General features: G+C 34.2%; 2 protein-coding genes across 8 annotated transcripts; one reads left to right on the top strand and one right to left on the bottom strand.

Moving 5' to 3' along the window:
* Positions 1 to 1,813: 1,813 nt before the first annotated feature.
* On the top strand, positions 1,814 to 6,597 carry LOC129303120 (uncharacterized). 2 transcript variants are annotated; one of them, XM_054942188.1, is made up of 12 exons: positions 1,814 to 2,264; positions 2,503 to 2,722; positions 2,838 to 3,038; positions 3,121 to 3,191; positions 3,526 to 3,688; positions 4,101 to 4,694; positions 4,874 to 5,254; positions 5,420 to 5,495; positions 5,567 to 5,630; positions 5,811 to 5,946; positions 6,063 to 6,176; positions 6,269 to 6,597. In XM_054942188.1, exons 1-12 carry the CDS (start codon positions 1,846 to 1,848, stop codon positions 6,332 to 6,334), a joined length of 2,505 nt encoding a protein of 834 aa, XP_054798163.1. In that variant the 5' UTR covers positions 1,814 to 1,845; the 3' UTR covers positions 6,335 to 6,597. The 2 variants fall into 2 exon arrangements, 1 of the variants encoding a protein (XP_054798163.1); XR_008591430.1 differs by lacking the exons at positions 5,420 to 5,495; positions 6,269 to 6,597.
* Positions 6,598 to 10,002: 3,405 nt separating this feature from the next.
* Positions 10,003 to 20,364, bottom strand: LOC129301630 (uncharacterized). Of its 6 annotated transcripts, none has more exons than XM_054940191.1 (14): positions 20,166 to 20,364; positions 19,276 to 19,658; positions 18,848 to 18,968; positions 18,530 to 18,647; positions 17,156 to 17,313; positions 16,856 to 16,927; positions 16,612 to 16,680; positions 16,456 to 16,536; positions 16,249 to 16,368; positions 16,089 to 16,163; positions 15,888 to 15,968; positions 10,922 to 10,995; positions 10,770 to 10,830; positions 10,003 to 10,507 (listed from the first exon to the last, which is right to left on the bottom strand). In XM_054940191.1, the coding sequence occupies exons 1-14, from the start codon at positions 20,307 to 20,309 to the stop codon at positions 10,334 to 10,336; spliced, it is 1,731 nt and encodes a 576-aa protein (XP_054796166.1). In that variant the 5' UTR covers positions 20,310 to 20,364; the 3' UTR covers positions 10,003 to 10,333. The 6 variants fall into 6 exon arrangements, 5 of the variants coding, with proteins under 5 accessions (XP_054796166.1, XP_054796169.1, XP_054796170.1 ...); XM_054940194.1 differs by having other exon boundaries at positions 19,276 to 19,450; positions 19,708 to 20,308; XR_008591056.1 differs by having other exon boundaries at positions 10,452 to 10,507; positions 10,922 to 11,017.
* Between the last annotated feature and the right edge of the window lie 1,539 nt (positions 20,365 to 21,903).

Here is a 21,903-nt window from a genome sequence, read left to right as displayed (position 1 = left end):
TGTTCAAGAATATTCGGGATCCTAAATTTATTTTTATTATAATGCTCCCCTTCAATTTTTGAAAATAATGCAATCCAACTCTTATCATTAAATATTAATAAAAGTTAACTCTGATAGTTGGTTAACTAAAAAATAATATTAGATAGTATTTGAATTGATGAATTTGTATTTGGATTTTAGATTTTCTCATGTTTGAAATCAATACATTTAAAATTTTTTTTTGGCTGGTTTAAAAATTTTCAAATGATAAAAAGAGATGAATTGAAATTCGAAATGAATATAAGAAATTTAAAATGATTAGTTTATTTTTATTTTTTAATCGATAAGAAGTGAAAAGATATGAGAAGAAATAGGAAAGTCATAATATATTAATAGTGAAAACACGAAGGGAACAATGAGTCGGTTTGTTTTAGCTTATTTCAAGAAGAAATCACTCATTTTTTTTAAAAGCTATTTTATGAGTTTTTATTACATTTGTTTAAAGTTTTGAAAATAATTAGAATAAAAAAATTATACCTCCCGTTAAAAAATATAAAGTAATTTTAATCAAATTTTAACTCATTAAAGTAGTTATTGTTTTTAAACTAACATTATCTTTTCATATTTATCCCTATTAAATGCTTAATAAATATAAACTCATTTATCAATAAAGACACTTTTGAAAAAAAAATAATTACACATCAAAAGATTAAAAATGTCTTATATTTTTTTAACATCCAACTTCTCAACAAATGCTTTACATTTTTTAATGGAAGAAAAATTTTTGATTATTTTAAAAAATTATTTTGAGTAGTTTTTGAAAATAATCTAATGAGATATATAAGAGAGAGTGTTTTAAAAAGGTGGGATATGTAAATATATTATAACATTTTAAAATAATATAATAAATCATTTTTATAAAATAAAAATTAAGGAATATATCATAAAATTTAAAAATAACCAACTAATAATTACTTTTTTTATTGTTGTATAAAATCTCCACAAAATAAATCTCTTTTTATAAAATCTTTAAACTATTTGAAAATTACTTTTTTTTAAATCTTAAATAAATGGGTCCAATATGTTTGAAGTGAGTAGAATTTTAAATGAATAAAGTTTAGAGAAAATTTAAAATTATAATTTGAAATTCATAATTTTTTATGTATCCAAATGAGGGATTTGATTCAAATCTAAATCTTCATTGATCCAAACACACCATAAAATTTTTTAAAAATTATAAAAAGATAAAAAATTTTAACAAAAGACTCAAATTATAGGCAAAGACAAAAAGATTACAAAAAAGGGGGTCAAGAAAATTTTATTGATCCTATTTTGTAATTTGGAGATCATTTTCTATAATTTTTTAGTTAAATAATGGTAAGTTAATTAAATGTAGGGGTTACGATTTTAAAAATTAAAAAAATATTATATTAAAAATAAATTTAAAATACTCAATATTTCGTAACATACTCCATCTATATTTTATTGTTAAAAAATTATCACTTTTGATTTTTATTTTTTTATAAATTAAATTACATATTTCAATAAATATTTATTATATATTTTTTAAATCATCCTTCACAATTTATATTAACAAAAAATAATTAATATATATTTATATTAATTAATATATGACATTTTAATTTATTTTTTATTTTTAAATATAATTATTATAATTAAATTAATTTTTTAAATTATGTGATTTTCTTTTTCTTGAAATGGAGAAAGTGCAGTTTAGGGGTGACTTTTCACTTTTATCGTTGAAAAAACAAAAACAGGGATTTTTTTGACGCGAGTTGAGGACCTCCGTTTACAACCCTATCTTCGTCTCATTGTCAAGGCTGCAGAGGCCATGATGGAGTCAAAATGACGACATCCAAATATGACGTTGTTCAAGGAACGACTCCATTCAGGGACTCGTGTGGGCCAAAGCGACTCCAAAATGAAGTAATGATGCTCTCATATGCTCGCCACGCGCGCGAGATTGTGAGTTCACCAACTTTTTTCGCGATTCCACGAATTGCTCGGCGCACTCAAAATCTCGCTGCATTTAGCTTCTGCCGCCTTCATTCCTGGACACCCTGCAGACGCACGCCCGGTCAGCGTTCGCCGTTATTCAAATCTCATCTTCCCCTGTTTTTCTCTGCTTACACTTTGTCGTCGTCAGGCCCTAGAATGGGCTCCTTCTGTGCCCTAGACGAGCCTCTGCATTATCCTATTGCTCCTAGAGACGAGTCTATCATCGATGACTTCCATGGCGTTAGGATTGCCGATCCTTATAGATGGTACCTGCGTAATATTTACACCTCTTTTGCTCAATTTGTTGATCGTTTTATGAAGCTTCTATGTCCTTGAGTGTTTCGCAACAAAACTATCTAAGATACATTGAGAATGATATACATGTTCCTCTAGTTTCATTTATTTACTTCCGATAGAGATTGAGCTCGCTAGTATTTGTGATTTATGTACATTTGTTTGAAGATGCTATGGTAAATATCGTCAAGTTATATGTTCTTTGTACAGGCTTGAGGATCCTGACGCGGAAGAAGTAAAAGAGTTTGTACAGAAGCAGGTTGAATTGACGGATTCCGTGCTTCAGCTATGCGATGCTAGGGAGAAGCTTCGTGAAAAGATCACAAAACTCTTTGACCATCCTCGCTATAATCCTCCCTTTAGGCGAGCAAATAAGTACTTCTATTTCCATAATTCCGGTCTTCAGCAACAAGACGTCCTATATGTTCAGGTTTAATGGTCTATTTGTGCATCTGGCTTAGTCATTAAGGCATTTTTTTTTGGCCCCTCCTGTTTAACTCTAAGCTTCTTCCATTTCATGGTCACGGTCTTCTGTAACATTTCAGGATACTTTGGAGGGAGAACCAGTCGTTTTGCTTGATCCCAATGTCCTCAGTGAAGATGGAACCGTCTCATTAAACACACTTTCGGTGAGCGAGGATGCAAAGTATTTGGCTTATGGTCTTAGTTCAAGTGGTAGCGATTGGGTGACAATACAGGTAATGCGTATTGAGGACAAGAAAGCTGAGCCTGATATTTTATCCTGGGTGAGTGTCACAGTTTGTCGCCATAGAAAGGGAGATGAGTATAGAATTGAACCATTTATAGATATTAATACCATGTTTTCAGGTCAAGTTTTCTTCTATAAGCTGGACACATGATAGCAAAGGTTTCTTTTATAGTCGTTATCCAGCTCCCAAGTAAGTGATGTCCTCTCCTCACATCTTTTCCAGGAAGTAGGAAACTGGATGTGTGCTTGAAACTTCTAACTGTCACTTCTGTCTGTTAAAATGCGGGAGAATTTAGCAAATAAAAATTAGGGAAGGTACAACACAGGAGCTTGTCATTCTAATTGCTTGCTATCTGATTGCCAATCACGGTGATGAATTTGTTTTTTCCTGGATGATATAATTTGTATTGTTTTTTAAATATCTTGTACATAATTCATTCATGATGATGCTGGTAAGATTTATTGCATGCTTCCTTCATTGAAAAATTGAATTGATGACAAACAATGGTTAACTTACACTGTAGAGATGGAGAAGTGGTAGATGCTGGCACTGAGACGAATGCTAACCTTTATCATGAGCTCTGTTATCATTTTTTGGGTACTGATCAATCAGAAGATATCCTTTGCTGGAGAGATCCTGAAAACCCTAAATATATGTTTGGAGCAAGTATTACTGATGATGGAAAGGTGCATTATATTTGCCGTTGCTCTAGACATATGTGACATTATCTATATTTTTATATGACATTAAATAGTAAAATTTAAAGCTAAATTTTTTGTGCTTTTGTGATGTTTTTGTTAAGTCACGTGATTGTATAGAAATTATGCAATCTACATTGTTGCTCCACTATCTATGTTCTACTATACATGCTTTTAAGAAAACAACTATTTAGCCCTATGATTTAAAAGGTGCAATTTGAATGCATGGCTACTTACTTGGTTAATATTATGGCTTTGGAAGTGAAGCCTTGATGGTAGGTGTGATTGGAATTTTCCTTCATTATGCAGAATAGTGTAACAAAGCTCACAATATCAATTACATATGTATATTCTCAAATTTTGTGAGAGACTGAAGCATTCTTCTTTGTTGACACTTTAGTATGCCCTTCTTTATACTGAAGAAGGATGTGATCCAGTTAACAAACTTTACTACTGTGACATGACTGCTCTTCCCGATGGGCTGGCGAGTCTTCGAAATGAAAATGCCCTACTCCCATTTGTCAAGCTTGTTGATAATTTTGATGCACAGTATCAAGCCATTGCAAATGATGACAGTGTATTTACTTTTTTGACAAATAAAGATGCTTCAAAATATAAACTAGTTCGAGTTGATTTGAAAGAACCGACTGTATGGACTGATGTTCTCCCAGAATCTGAAAAAGATGTACTTGAGTCAGCATGTGCTGTAAATGGTAACCAAATGATTGTGAGCTACTTGAGTGATGTGAAGTATGTTCTGCAAGTGAGAGACTTAAAAACAGGCTCCTTGCACCATCAATTACCAATCGACATAGGCACAGTTTTTGGAATTTCTGCACGGCGTGAAGATAATGTGGTTTTCATAGGCTTCACTAGCTTTTTAACTCCTGGTATCATATATCAGTGCAATTTGGAAAATGAGGTTCCTCATATGAAGATTCTCCGTGAAATTATTGTTCCTGGGTTTGACCGCTCTGAGTTTCTTGTCAACCAGGTAAAAAATTGCCCTCATTGGTGCTTATGAATGCTGTTATTTTGTTTGCAGTTTCACATCAAATATTAGGTTCTTGAATATATAATTATTCTCTCTGTATAGAGGCATGGCTATCTCATGAAATTTGCTCCTTGCTGTCACTCCTAAAATTTTTGACGTTCTGTGCACACACATTTCAGGTCTTTGTGCCCAGCAAGGATGGTACCAAGATCCCAATTTTCATTGTTGCCAGGAAAAATATTGTTTTGGATGGCTCACACCCTTGTTTATTATATGGATATGGTGGTTTTAACATCAGTCTCACTCCATCTTTTAGTGTAAGTCGCATTGTTCTTACAAGACATCTAGGTGCTGTTTTCTGCATAGCAAATATACGTGGTGGTGGAGAGTATGGGGAGGAATGGCATAAAGCAGGCTCCCTTGCTAAAAAGCAGAATTGTTTTGATGACTTCATTTCTGCAGCTGAATACCTTGTATCAACTGGTTATACCCAGCCCAATAAGTTATGCATTGAAGGTGGAAGCAATGGTGGACTTCTAGTAGGGGCCTGTATAAATCAGGTATAATTCATTTGCTTTGTCTTCCCCTCTTTTTCCCAGTTATCCTATTCATCGGGATTTGCACCTGGGAACCTTTAGGTTTGGATCCTACCATCATTCAGCCTATGCAGGCCTCTGTTATTGAGCCCTCCATTTATGTTAGTTTTGTTTTTCCCCTCTATCCAGAGACCTGATCTTTTTCGCTGCGCACTGGCACATGTGGGTGTTATGGATATGTTGCGATTTCACAAGTTCACGATAGGTTAGTTTGGATCTGTTGTGTCTGATAGTTCTTTTCAATGCATGTCACGCATTGATGTATTATTGTTACAGGTCATGCTTGGACCTCAGATTATGGTTGCTCAGACAAGGAGGAAGAGTTTAACTGGCTTATCAAGTAAGGTTTATTCTATCATGATATATCTAGATCTTGTTACATGACTGAACTAATATCCATCTAGTCGACTGCTCTCGGTGCCATATCTGAGCTTTTGACATTTAGCCGAATTATGCAAAATGAATTATCATTTTTCACTTTGATTTAGGTATGTATTTATCCTTTAGCCCTGCATTTCAGGTACTCGCCACTGCATAATGTGCGGAGACCATGGGAGGAGTATCCTGATGAGTCAATTCAGTACCCATCAACCATGCTGTTGACAGCTGATCATGATGATCGTGTTGTACCATTGCACTCTTTGAAGCTGCTGGCGGTAAGTCTTAATCTGGTTCTTATCATTTTATTGAAGTAATGTTGCCAGCTTCAAAGAAGTTAATTGTAAAGTCGTGCCAAACTCATGATTTTCTTAATACATGGTATTATCATCAGACCCTGCAGTATGTTCTCTGTACGAGCCTAGAAAAAAGCCCCCAGACAAACCCTATAATAGGTCGCATTGAATGTAAGGCTGGACATGGGGCAGGCCGACCAACGCAGAAAATGGTAACAAATTAATGACTCCGAGGTTGGCTTTACTTTCTCTCCCGTATTGTTGTTCTATCTTAAGTTTGACGAGTTGAACCTGCTATCCTCAGATTGACGAGGCTGCTGACCGCTACGCTTTCATGGCAAAAATGTTAGACGCGCATTGGACTGAATAGTGGCCAGTCAGACAAACGTTACACATCAAGAGATTATTTCCTTTCAGCAAGGAAACAAATACACTCAGTTTCTACGCTTTTTCCCTGGAATAATCTGGGGATTCATGTTCTAGATGTTTATACTTTCCGAACCGCATATGGGGACCCGTAAGGACTTTATTTACATGTCATTTATTTTCTAATTCTATACACGATGGAAAACACTTTCGGGATCACGGAGTTGCTAGTAAAATTTGTGGCTTTTATTGCACATTTTATCATAAGCTTGAATTTAATTCCAATCGTCCTGCTTCAGCTAAGAACAAAAAATTTCTTTTGCCGTACAAGCAATTTCTTTCGAAATACGTACTTATTTTCAGTGACGAGTTAAATAGTTCGGACCTTGTTTACAAAACCACGAGATTTTTCAATGTTAATCACGAAGCAACATGAAAGTCGGCGAAATGTTTTTTGGGGCCAAAAAAACGACAAAAAAAGGAAGACATGATGTAACAATTCTATTGGAAATTTTTGCTGCGAACCGAGCAAAAAGGTTTGAGCATCTGCTAGTTGCTGTTATGTGGGTACTACATTGACGGCAATTACAAACCTTATTTTCTTAGATGAAAATGATTATATGATATCGTTGTGTTTTATTTTTTATTTAATTTTTATAAATGTTGAGAGAATTTGATCAATAATTTTTAAAAGTGTTTTGTTTTTTTTGCATTCATCTATCCTTATCTATTTCATTCTCTTCACAGGTGCTTTCTGTGAGCTTCTTTATATATATCCAAATTATTTTAAACAATTTTCTATCTTTTTTTAAATAGGTGTGTGCTCACTTTTTCCCGCATGCGCTTATTTTGAATTGTCTTTACATGTATGTCTATACATTTATCTTAACATTCTCTTCTTTGCTACTTCAACTTTATACTTTTGCTATTCTGTTAAAATCTAACATTTACTACCATATAATATTGTTAATCTTATAGCAGTTTGATAAAACTTTCTTTTCAGTTTATTAGATATCTTATGATCACAAATAACTTACTTAGTTTGTATCCTATGTATAATATCCCCATGAATTTTTCCATTATGTTGAATAATCACTTTCAAATATCTAAACTTTTTCACTTAGGTATAATTTGATCACCCAATTTCATTTTCAAATTACTATTAATTAATCTCTTATCAAAATTATAATGTAGATATTTCATCTTATTTCTACTCAAGCGGAAACTTTTTCACTAGCCTTTCTGCATAACTTAAGTTTACAGTTAATCTCTTCTCTTGTCTCTGCAATAAAAATTATATCATTTACAAAAAGCATGCATTTAGGGATTTCCTTTTGAATATGCTTAATCAAAATATCTAATACTAATCAAACAAATAAGGACCCAAAGATGATCCTTGATGCGAACCAATCTTTATGGGGAAGTCTTTTGTTTTATCATCAGACGTTCTTATGCTAGTTGTTGCCTCCTCATATATGTCTTGTATAGCTTGAATATAGGACACTTTTCTTTTCCAATACTTTCTAAAGTATTTCTCTCAATATATGATCATAAGCTTTTTTCAAATTAATGAAAACCATATGTAAATATTTACCTTTGTATCGATACTTTTTCATTAATCCCCTTAGTAGATAAATTGCTTCTGTAGTCACCATACTTGGCATAAAGCCAAACTAATTATCAGAATTTCTAGTTTTCAAACTCAACCTATACTCAATTACTCTTTTCCACAGTTTTATTATATAACTCATAAGTTTAATCCATCTATAGTTAGCACAATTTTAAATATCTTCTTTATTTTTGTTAATAGGAACTAAGGCACTTCTCCTTCAATTGTCAGTCATTTTCTTGGACTATAAAATCTCATTAAATAAATTAGTTAACCATCACACCCCTTCTTTATCCACACATTTTCCCATTTCAATAGGAACATAATCAAATCCATTAGCTCTATCATTTATCATTTTTTTTAAGAGTTTCATTTACCTCTCAATCACGTTTCCTTTAATAGAATGACAAATTTTGTTCTCCTTCAAGAATTACTAAGTCTTTCAAGTTAATTGACAAACCCTTGCCATCATTGAAAAGTTTAGAAATGTAAATTTCTCATCTGTCTTTAATATCACCATCTGTGGTTAAAATATTTTCCTCTTCATCCTTTATACACTTTACTTGTCCCAAATCTCTTGATTTTCTTTCCTTACTCTTAGCAATATTATAAATTTTTCATTCTCTATTCTTTGTCCTAAGACCATTTTAAAAACTCTTTAAATGCTTTAAAACGAGTTTCACTCACCACCTTCTTAATTTCCTTTTTAGCCATAAATAACTTTCCTAATTTTTATTATTATTGCACAAATGGATGGCTTTAAAACACTCTTTCTTATGCTTGATTTTTTCCTATACAATTTCATTCCACCACTAAGGCTCTTTATCTCTTAGACTAAAACCTTTTGATTCTCCCAAAACTTCTTTTGCAACTTTCCTTATCTTCCCAGCTATATCCTCACACAAGATGTTAGCACTTCCTTAAAACTCCCAAATTTCTTCGGCTAAGAGATTTCGCTTAAAAACTTCTTACTCTTCACCTTTTAATTGTCACCACCTAATCCTTGGAGTTATCACTTGTCGATACTTTTGGTTTTTCCTTGTAATACACACATTAAGGATAATGATTTTATGTTGTGTCGTTATAACATCTTAAGGAATCATACAATTTTTACAAAGTCTTCATTTGTGTGCCTTACCAAAAAGAAATCAATTTGTGATCTTGAGGCTCTACTTTTATAAGTAATGAGATGCTCATCCCTTTTTTGAAACAAGTATTGACAATTTTCAAATCATACACCAAAGAAAAATCAAGAATAGATTGTCTTTCATTATTTTGCTCCCTAAAACCCAAACCACAATGCATCCTCGCATAATGACTTACCTCCTTCCCGACATGACCATTAAAGTCTTTGTCAATAAAGATTTTTTTCATTATGCGGTATGCTTTGAATCAACCCCTCCAAGTATTTTTAAAATAATTCCTTAAGACCGGCTTCTATGTCAACTTGAGGTGCATAAGCGTTAATAATATTGACAGTCACACATCTAACAATTATTTTTAAGCGAATCCTTCTATCTCTAATTCTATTAACTTATACCACATTCTTCCCCCACTCCTTATCATCAATGATGCCCACCCCATTACGTGCTTACTTTTTTAATATTTTGAAGTTTGAAACTTTGAACACCCTTAACTTGTTCACCAAGCTATTTAGTTTCTTATAGGCACAAGATATTAATTTTTTTATGAATTATATTTCATACTACTTTCATAGATTTAACAGTCAAAGTTCGAATATTCCATGTACCAAATTTAATCTTGCTTACATGAACTAACTTCACACTCGTTCAGAATAACACAACAACCTTTGCTCATTTAACATATACATCTGAGCATTGATATAACGGCTCTAACTCACTTGTCACTGCACTCGAGCCATATGTCACGTTACTTATGGACGATGACTTAGCATTAGCACAAAAACATCTAATGTCTATATTCATGTCAGATTTAATAAAGTTTTATGTCAATTGTTGAGCACTTAATACAACCCTTCTTCTTTATCCAGGCTTGAAATCTACTATATATAACATAGGTGCAGTTAGTTGCTCTGATGTGGATAACCGATCAAAATACAATAGTCAATCTCATCAAACGTTTTACTGTGAAATTTGTCAAGAAAAAATAAACATTAAATATTAAATACAATGATATAATAACCAATAAACATTTCATTCTCATCAATCGGAACCCTGGTTTGTTGGATGGAACCAATCAAAGGTTACAGTTTGCGGATGTATGTTGCTTGAATGCCGTTCGAATTAGGAATGCGCGAATTTCCTCAATTGATCCGCAAGGCAAGTATAGTGTACAGGACTGTCAAAATAACCTTCCTATGGAAGGAAAGAGTCCATTTTGACATTTGTGACATCAAGCCGTAAAATTTCAGCTCTACAGCCCAAAATTGAACGATACTGCAAAACAAAGCGTATAAAACACAGCCTGCACGTGATCTTTTGTCCAAGTCTTCATAAATAACTCGAGAGAACAGACATGGATAAGGTCATACCTAGGATGGGTGCGTCCAAGATCTCCATGCACAAATTCCTTGATGTAGGTCCCAGCCTGCAATCAAACATTAGTTACACTTCATTATCATTATTTTCCCTGCACGGAAAGAGAAATTATTAAACACACTATTTAAAAAAAAAAAAAGCTTGGACCCTCTGTAGAGACCATTCTTTTTTTTCAACCAAATGAACTCTACTTTTAAAAAAATGTCTCCTATATTTTTACAGCATGGACTTGCTGGGGTAGCCAGTAAAAACCATATAATTAGAATTTTCAATCCGGCTTAGAACACTGTTTTACTCCATGAAGGGAATACCTGTGTGCACAAATGCAAAAGAAAATACTGGGAACTTCCAGCAACCATTTCTATTTTCATCCTAAAATTTGAGAATATGAGATATTTTTCGTTAGTAGTTGCACATAGCACTGATTATATTGATGCCATACAAAAATATAAAAGGATTATACCAGTGAATAATCTTTTCACGCTCTAAAGGACTGCGACGATGTAACACTCTTATCGGTGTCCTCTGCAATATTTTCTGCACAGGAAGAGACATATTCCTTGGCCAAAGCCACAACAAATCATCAAAAAGAGCTGAGAACGTTTAATATGGTGTGTTCGAATTTCTCAATTGCTAGTCACTATGGAATTTTTGCTTGAAAATATTATACCTAAAACAGACAGGGTGTTCCTGTTGTCCCATTTATTATGGATGACATTCTTACTCTTATTCTAATTGGAAGAACACAATTCTAATAACAACTTCACAGAATTCAATTGACGAACATGTAAAAGAATCAGGACTGGGTGTTTGGTAGAGGCTCGGGACAGAGATGAAGTAAGAGGGAAAATCTATTAAATTAGCTTAGAGCAAGAATCTCACTCTAATGAACTCAATAGCCAAATAGGAGAATCTCTAAGGAAAAGAATGGTTTATTTCTCAATGATATCCTGCTGCTATAGGAGCTAGGCTATTTCTAATCAGAAATTATAACTAAATAAATCAAATAATGCAGAAAAATAGCCTAAAAATCAGAAAATAACTGACTGGTTCGTTGGTTCCTCACTAACAAAGTTGAGGTCCTATTTTTCAGCAAAACAGAATGGCAATTAATTAAAATAACAGCAAATAATTAATTTAAATAAGATAAATCCCTCATAATCTGCATCAGTTTCTGTTATCTTGCTCCTCTTTTTGCGTTGATAAATGATTAGTGGCCTGCTATGCTGACTTGGACCCTTATTATTACTCCCCCCCTGAAAAAACAACTTGTCCTCAAGGCGGAAATTGGGAAATTGCTGTGCAAACAAATCATAATCTTTCCAACTCGATTCTTCTTCAGGTCTAGACTCCCATTTGATTAACAGCTCCAATTGGGGTCCCTTCCAGGGATGAGAGAGAACAGTTTCAGGCTCCAAAACAAGATCAAAATCAGCTGACAACAGCATATCTGCTGGACGATCTAGAGGGGGAATACCATGAGCTGATTGCAACGATGAGACATGAAAGATTGGATGCATTTTAGCTGTTGAAGGTAGCTGCAATTCATAGGCCACTGATCCAATCTTGATGATAAGGTCCCAAGAATTGAGGTGAGAGCTTGCCATGCTCCTTATGGAACAATGAACACTGCTTGAAAGGCTGTATCAAGAAAACATCATCCCCCACCTCAAAAGAAATCTCACGCCGATGTTGATCTGCATACATCTTCATTAGGTTTTGATCCTTTTTCAAATCATCCCTAAGAAGCTGCAGCATATGGTATCTAGTTTCTAGTTGGTCAGCAAGCTCAACAATGTGAGTTTCACCCTTAATGAAAGGATGAAATGGAAGAGGGTCCCTCCCATACACCACTTTGAACTTTGAAGGGGGTAGTATTGGCAGAAACATGGAAACTAGTGTTGAATGAGAATTCAGCCCAACATAAGAACTTACTCCTAAAACGTGGTTGCTCATGTGTAAAACACCATAGATAGGTCTCAAGGCAATAGTTACCACTTCGGTTTGGCCATCAATTTGAGGGTGGCATGCAGTACTCATCCAAAGGCAAGTTTGACTCAGCTTGGATAACTCTTGCCGAAAAGCACTCAAGAAAAGTAGGTCTCGATCTAAAAGAACAAAGCGAGGCATGCCATGACAACAGACAATTTCCCCACAGAAGTGAGCAGCCATAGATTTTACAGTATAGGGATATGATAGGGGAATAAAATGACAATATTTACTCAACCTATCAACTACCATCGGAATAGTATCATAACCACTAGATTTAGGCAACATAACAATAAAATCAAGAGAGATGCCCTCCTAAATTTGTTCAGGAACTGATAAAGGTTGCAACAAACCAGTTGGAGATAAAGTTTCATATTTGTTCTCTTGGCAAGTAAAGCACTATTAAACCAAAGCTTGTACATCATATTTCATTTGAGGCTAGTAAACTGTACTTAATAGATGCTTGATGGTTTCATAATCTCATCTTCGGCCTCTGCAACAGCTTCAAGAGTTTTAGAGATGGGTTGCCCATCCTCGTTGACCTCCATAAGTGAGAAAGATGAGAATTTGCACCGATGCCTAGGCTGAAAAACCTCCCTATAACGGAAACACAACCCCTTTTCCTTTGCTCTATGTCTAAGAGAAAGGTTTTGGGTGTCGTCGCACTTGCTGGACAAAGAGCAAAGGAGGACAGGGCGAGCTCTTGCCTGTGTTCAAAGAAGACACTGTAAGTATCCCTTGTAAGTCACATGCGAAGGAGCTTGAAGCGTTATTGAACTGGTTTTAGACTTGAAAAGTACTAGGCTTGGGCCCACGGTGCAATTGGGCCTTTTTTCTCATACTCTAGGCTAGGCTGGCTTCTTTATATATTGTGCGAGGTTTCTGAATTCACACATCAAACCTCAATTCTTCCTTAAGACCTTCAAGAAAAACACCTAAAAGGCAGTGCTCTAGCCAGTTGTGGACTCGTGCAACACAACTTGCAAATTCCTAACGATACTCTTGAACAGTTCCGGCTTGCTTGATGGTAGAGAGTTACTCATTGGGATTTTGGTATTCCAGGGGACCATGATGCTCTTGCAAGGCTTTTACTAACTCGTCCCAGTAAAGCAAAGCAAAACGCTATGAATTTATCCATGAGAATAAATTCAAAGCATCTTCTAAATACTTGGAAGCCACATCAACCATTGAGGCTTCGAGTCTTTTGATGTCTTATAATACCATAAATAATTCTCAACCTTCAAAATCTAACCATGTGGGTCACCTCTACTGAATTTCGAGAATTCAATTTTGGAGTGTGGCAAATGTGGACCTCTTCTATAGTTTGACTCTTCACTGTCTTCATCCCAATGTGAGCGCCTATGATAGCTGCCCGCTAGTCTTTTACACTTGTTAGCAAATACCTCAAGTGCCTCAACCTTCTCTTTTAATAAGTCAGTGTTTCAAGTTTGGATGCAATGATGGCTAAAGGGTTTGATGCAAACAGGTTTTCATTAGGTTCACTGTGGGGTGGGTTGTCAGAGGAGTTGGCAAGGTTAATTTCATTTCTAAGCGTGTGGTCACCATATTGATCAAAATGAGACTCAGATACCAATTGATAGAGGCTCAAGATAGAGATGAAGTAAGAGGGAAAATCTATTAAATTTACTAGAGCAAGAATTTCACTCTAATGAACTCAATAGCCAAATAGGAGAATCTCCAAGGAAAAGAATGGTTTATTTCTCAATGATATCCTGCTGCTATAGGAGCCAGGATATTTACAATCAGAAATTACAACTAAATAAATCAAATGATGCAGAATAATAGCCTAACAATCAGAAAATAACTACTATGGGTACCTCACTAACAAAGTTGAGGTCCTATTATTCAGCAAAACAGAACAGCAATTAATTAAAATAACAGCAAATAATTAATTTAAATCAGATAAATCCCCCACAATCTGCATAACAGCATCGGTTTCTGTTATCTTCCTCCTCTTTCTGTGTTGATAAGTGATTAGCGGCCTGTTATGCTGACTTGGACCCTCATCAGTGTTCATGCTATTCCGTTTAATAATCAGCAAAAATCATTAACAAAACAATGATTTCTTCAAAGTTGTATCATCAAAACAAATCGATTCTCATGACTAGATGGGAAGATCAAGTTACAAAACTTTGATTAAATACTGCTATTCCACTAAATATTTGAGGCTTTGTTGTTCTAACAGAGAAAAGTTGGCACTTTTAAGGCTTTGAATGATGGATTTTCTTCATCCATGTAAGCACCACGTTTGCAATTTTCTTCATCCACTCTGCAAGTTATCAACTCTCTCTGTTTCTCCCCCCAGCCAAAGGCCACCATCGGTCATGTCAACACCACCATATGGAGTCATGGACCACCCCCCAACCTCTAGGACATCCTCATGGAAGCATAATGCCTATTTATTACAGACTCTTGTGACTTCCCTGCTCTTTCTGTCATCCCCCCCTTTTCAGGTGCATTGGCCATAACATTTCCTTTAGATCCTTTCATTGCCTTACCAATAGCTAAAGTTTGTTGGGAAGCAACTCTACTAGCCTCCTCCTAACAAGCATGCCTCTTACTGACCTGGCCTGTCTATCCTGGTAGAAGACGCCTAAATTGGTTCATGGAAGGCAAAATGAACAAGTCTCTCCACTAGCCATAATTCCATATAGTTGCACAGGTAGAACTAGAGAACTTCTATTTTAATTAATGTGCTTTCTTTTGAGTTCAAAGAACCTTGGATTAACAATTAATGAAATAAACATTATGATAATTATTTATTTGCTACATATTAAAATTAAGTTAGCAATTATAAATAAATATGGATATCTATTTTTTGGCCATATGAATTTCTTTAAATTTATATATTAAGCTATAGACGTTATTGATTGTCTTGTTCCTTAATTGATATTGTAATAAGTAAAATATATCAATTTAATTACGACCAATTTGACCATGATTTAACCATTATCCAATCAATGAACCTTGAACCATTATTTTGATGGTTTGACTATCATAAAATTGATAAATACCCTAGCATTTGAGCAAAATCTAATATTAAAAGAAAAATTCCACGACCACTTACAAGATCCCACACTACTCTGAGGTAATGCTTACAAGTAGGACCTTGGTTAAGGTAGCACTACAGTCAGTTTCCATAACAAACCATAAATTCTAGAGCCAACAAAGCTGGATGGTCTTGATTCTCCATCATGCTAATATAGTTTTAAGAGAAGCCAACATTATATTGAACCTGTCAGACAAGTTAGTAATCATCCGCTAGAATATTGACCACAAGCAAACCAGAAATAAGAAGTGGCAACCATGAGGTGTTCGCCAGCAGCAAGTCTCAATCACATTTTGTCATTTGCTTGCTTGGATACATTAATCCTTTAATGTAAATTTGACGGAAAATGCTAAACTACTTTAACACTCACCAAATCCTTGAATGAGGACATAGATTGCAAATCTTCATCATTCAGAGGACGAGAAATCCACACTAAAGCAGCATATTGCTTCTGTGAAATTAACAAATATTGTAATAATTAAAGTCTCAGAAAGGCATGATATAGAGTGATACATGAAAATCATAAAACATGATCTGTAATTAATATCCAATTAGAAGGATACTGCAAGACCTGTTTCTCTGCCTCTCCTTCATGTATAAGATTCCAGCCATTGTTACCAACCAACTTCAGATTTTTCACACTAACCTACATGAGCATTTGTTATAATATTCGGTAACAACTAAAACAATTGGCATATAAACATACAGCAAAGATAGAACTACAATATTACCAATTTATTTTCCACGTTATTTATCAATTTCTCTATATCGTTTACAAACAGATCAGATGGGATACGTCGCGCATTTTGCACCTCAACAAGAAATGGCCTGCCTGGACCCAACATTCGGACCTGGATAAATAGTTATAGGTTAGAGACATGGAAATTCATTCACCATAAGAGTTTGAAAGGCCAGCAAGTGCAACAGATCTCTAATACATCAATATCCTCTCTGCCAGCAGCATGAAACTTGTAGCTATCACCATGGCACTTCTGAAGGATGTTTCCCCCAATTATTTCCTAAAAAATAAGCATACACTGTCAGCTTCCCCAATCAAAGGAAGGATCAGAACTATTTGCCATGTTTTGCAGTACCTCGACAGATGCTTCCCCCATTCTTTCATCATCAATTATCCAGCGTGTTTGACTCACATTCCGTGAATACTGCCATGGAAGCAACAGCATCAATTTCAAGTTGCAAAAGCAATTAAGTCCAGCCTATCATTTGCTTAAAAAAGGCCCAATTTCATCCATACGTGATTTTTGAAAATATAAATAATTCACAGATAATGCATAGCAAACCCTTGAAAGGGAAAAAAGGTACTAACTACTTGATTACCTTCAGGTATCTTCCACCAACATAGATGGGTGCCCTGTAGCAATAGACTGTAAAATGGCAAGGTTCAATTACCTACAAAGCAAGAAAAGTAAGTTAGTAACAAGTACTATATAATCTTAGACATTAATGAATAAGAGAAGGCAACAAAAGGCTCAGAACTTCTTTTTACCATTAAAAACAGCACAAATGCAATTCCTTAATTTAATGGGAAACAATGAAACTAGCATAGAATTATCATGAAAACAAAGTAAACCAAATTCACAAATATTTAGCCATAACAAAGGAATAAATTTGAGATACCTTTTCTAGCAACATTCCATGAGACTCAGAGGACTTATTTTCTAGCAAACCGTTGAAAGGATTTTCTCCAACTAAATTGGATTCAGCCTTGAAAGAATCTAAGCATTCATGGTGAGAAACCATGGAATCATAGGCAACACCCACTCTGTTGTCCACACCTACAAATAATCCCAGCATATATTGGTCTCGAAGAATAGATAAAATGAAACAAAAGATTCTTGTGATCTCTAGACACCATCATCAAATCATAAATGAAGCCAAATAGGGCTAAAAAATTAGATGGGTATCCGAGTGGGATGTGTAGAGTTAGCTATTGAGATGGCAGAGCTAATCCAATTTAATACCCATAAAGCATTCCATGCTACTCAATATAGGACTTAGGCAACCCATACTACCTTAGTCTTCATCAGTTGGCCACTTTGGAGAGTCCATGTCTCAATAGCTACATCCTATGACTCTTTACTTAGTGACACTTAACCCAACTTTCTTGGTGGTTAGAAACCCCCAACTCTTTACTTAGTGACCCTTCAATTAATTTTCTTGCCAGTTAGAAACTGCCATAGGTAGCCCTTTCCATAACCATTGACTACTAAGTTCTAATATCAATCAATGGGATTGGGAACCTTCTTCTAAAAGCTAGCTGTTGAGGTGAAGGAACTAACCTAAGTAAATACTCTAGTGCACGTTTTATTACTACTCAATGTGGGATTTAAGCATCTCATAACCCCTTAGTCTCCATCAATAACTTGTGAATATAATCTTGCAACTCTTCTAGTCAAAAGTATCATGTCAATAGTTATGCACCAGCATATACCTCTACAGTCATATTGCATAGATACATGCAATCACACACACACATCATTAGTAAGCAAAGGCTATATTCTAGTCCATGAGACAAAAGGTCAAATCCATAAATATTTAGGATCAATCTTGATCAAGAAGTAAAATGTCTTGGTCTTATTCCTTTTCTCAATATTATATCTTAAATAATGCTATACCTAAGAAATAAAAATGATTTGCACAGACTGGTCATGATTCTCAACAACAAGAATTGCAACCTAAATCCCTAATAGTGCAACTAGTTGAGTCCTATAATTGAATGTGGCTACGGCTTCAATTGTGTCAATAAATGGCAATTACAAGTCCAATCAAATGTTCACAGTAGCCCAACTTAACAAAGGACTCCTTTGGATGGAACGAAAATACACTAAAGTAAATAAATCAATAACTAAGAAGGCTCTGAAGAAAATCCCAATATCTTAAAATGAAACAAGCATCAGCACAAACCACAAACATCTGTTGCTTTGATAATAATGTAAAAATAAGCAAATAAATAAATAATATAAACACAGGATGCAGTAAACTTAGACGTGCCTGTTTTTATTCTCTTGCAACTCTTATCACCATCTGAACACTTTCTAGCCTCTTTTGATGAGTTAGTATGATCATATGTCAAACGGATACGGAAAGAGTTCATCTTTGATTTACAGTCCTACAAAACTTCAATTCTGTAAAGGATTATTGGAAGAAACATAACTCCTATGTGAAAAAGAAAAGGTACATATAAGATCTGGTATCTCCTATATTTTGATGAGTAATCATTTCCTTACCAATACTAGATATATTTAAAAAATAGTGCATAAAATCTAATTCATGCATTTCAACTTAGAAGATGGAATAGATAAAGCTTACAAGAAGATTTTCAAGAGGATAAACTATAGAAAACTTTAAGGCATCCTTTGTAGACACACATCCAAAATGTAACTTTTCTTGGAACCAACGCTCAGCTCCATATTTCGTTCTTATGTATGACCTACAAAAGTTTAACAAGAGAACTTACTTCCAGTCATATTAAACAGATAAGAAGATAGCAGTTTGACCAAATCTAGAGTATGCTTTGGGAAAGGAAATAATGATTATTTCTTTTCTCCTGAATCTTAAAGAAATATTTCGAATGCACATTTAATTATGCAAGAAAAAGAATCCCTAAACTCCCAAAAAAAAAAAAAACCATACTCATTCCTCAAGAAAGAGCAACTACAAGATGCTGCCATCATTGAGAAATTCTCTGCTGTTATTCAAAAATTGCATAGTGCTAATCAGCATGGATAGACTCTCACTGGATTGCACTCTCATTTTCACGGATGACAGGTGGTATTGAAACTTCAAGGGAAAAGCTATCAATCTGATGGCCATCTTCCCTAACCATGTCGGCAATTAAGACAGCCATAGCATCTGGTGTATCCTTTTTCAATAGAGTCCTTGTGTCACTGGAAAATCTGAACTGCAGGATCCCTAAACAAAGGCTGCATAGTTTAGCATCACATTTGGTTTCCATGTAACTACTTGAGTTTTCACATTTGCTAGAACAACTATCCATTGTAAAACTGTCCAAATCAATTGGCCCTCCAATCATGGAACTAATTGCTGATGATGAAAGCAAGAAGCACGAATAGATGCGCCCTTGGACTCCAAAGAGCCGAAAGATGCAGCGAGCACATATCTGCAACATTATATATTACAGGAGAGATGTGACAATATTTTACAAGTACCTGGATCAAGCTTCATGATGCCATGAGCAATTCCATCCTAAAGCATAATTTGATATGACCCGTAAAATACATAATATGATTAGTTCAATCTCGTCTATCATCAACAGACGTGGCATTCTTTCCAAATCATCAATATCAGTCATCATCTGGATCGATAAGGTCAGCTTCTCATCGATAAATGCAATCTATAACCCAGGCTCCAGAAGGAGAGCAAAACCACATGACATTAACAAAACACTGTGATTCAATTTGACTGCCATACAAACATACATAATGATAGGAGATTTATTAGCAACAAACGAGTACCATCACAAACTCCCTCATTATTCCTTGAAAACTATAGAAAGCTGGGAACCACCGTTCTCTGCCTGACATCCTGGATCAACTTAAAATTCCTCCACAAACACAACAATGAAACAAAATGAAATATCGAGAATAGAACTCGACTACAGATTCACCTCTTGGGACAACAAGTCCTTGACGGCGTTCGAAGGCAAACTCTGGACAGTATCGTTCAACTCGGAGAAAGCAACATTGGAGACATCGGAGAGCAGGTGTTGAGCGGCGGGAGGCGTAACACACTTCAACTGAGGTTCCCCCATGGTAGTCACGGCTTCGCCCTCGTCCGGCACTGTGAAAAAGGTAATCTCTTCCCAACTTTCGCGAAGCGGTTGATATATTATGTCGTTAAATTTATTGTTACAAGATATTTTTACTCCCAACAAAATAAAATAATTATTTATTTTAAATTAATTTTTTATATTTATATTTATTTAATAGGATATTTTATTTTAAAACAAATATAAAGTAAAAATATAAATACTTAAAAAAATAATGATTATATTTTTTAAAAAATATTTTATATTTTTAAACATCCAACTTTTTAAAAAATTTCTTACATTTTTTTAATGAAAAGAGTAAGTCCTTTCAATTATATATTATAATTAATAAATTAGTTTACAAATTATATATTATAATAGTTTTAAAGTACATTTGAAACATTTAAAATTAAAATATAAATTTATTTAAAATGCTTGCTTTTAATAAGCTTTTAAGCCAGACTTTACGTAAGCTCAAACCTAAATCATGAAAAAAGTCTTATATAAGCTTCAAGCTTCTGATTTATCATATGGCTCAAGTTTATTTGGCCAAATCCTCACTCGATCTAGCCTATTTTCACCTCTAATACTTTAAAATGTTTTTAATATATTTATTTAATGTAATTATATACTTTCATGATTTTATAATGAATTAATTCAACTCCATCAATCATCTTGGCCCTCAAAATCAACCAAATTTATTAATTTATGTTAATATTAACTAACTGATTTCATTTGATTAATTAATATTCAATTTGTTGATAAATTATTTAAATCAACCATGTCATGTTTGGCACGATAGAATTAAGGTTGAAAAAATGGAAGTGAAAGTAGAAGTAAAATCTAAAATTGGGTTGCTTAGGATGACGAAGCGATGGTGGAGCCCGGAGGAGTGATGACTATCAAAGAGCAGGGAAGAGTGATATTGGAGATCACGAACATTCAGAGCATACGAGGGTTCTTTGATCACTCAAGTTTTTTTTTTTTTAGTCGACTATTTTATTTTAATGAAGGGCAAAGGTGTCTTTTAATTATAATGTTAATTATTCAACCTATTTTTTATTTTAAAAAATACTTCAATTCCATCTAATTTTTAACACACCAAACATGCTTTTTAATTGCAATTTTAACCCACTTCTATTTTCACTTCCATTTTCACTTCCTTAAAAATTAATTCTTTTATACCATACAAGACATTATCATAATATATTTAAATTCCATCCCTCATCTACACTGATAAAGGGATCAGGTTGATGGTGATTATGAATATTATGTATAACAAATTTACAGGACAAAAACAAATAGCTATAAAATTCAATGTCATATAAAATAAGACATAAAAATTTTCATTATAATATTTTTTAACTATAGAATAAACTACAAAATAGAACTGAATTCTAATCTAACAACTCAGATCTGTCTTGAACAACCTAGTTCGAGTCCTAGAGGTGCCGTATCAACTTATTTTAATTTTAAAATATAAAAATAATTACATTTTAAAAAAAGAAAAATAAAACTTTGGGTCATTGCACTTTACCCGAATTTTGTTATAGGTTTCTGCACTTTTTTTCAGTGTGCTAAATCTCTATAACACTAG

Source organism: Prosopis cineraria, unplaced genomic scaffold (genome assembly GCF_029017545.1).
Source record: "Prosopis cineraria cultivar Desert tree isolate PC_DT_omini unplaced genomic scaffold, ASM2901754v1 PC2, whole genome shotgun sequence".
Taxonomy (NCBI): domain Eukaryota; kingdom Viridiplantae; phylum Streptophyta; class Magnoliopsida; order Fabales; family Fabaceae; genus Prosopis; species Prosopis cineraria.
Note: the sequence above shows the minus strand (reverse complement) of the source record. Positions and strands in the feature narration are given on the sequence as shown.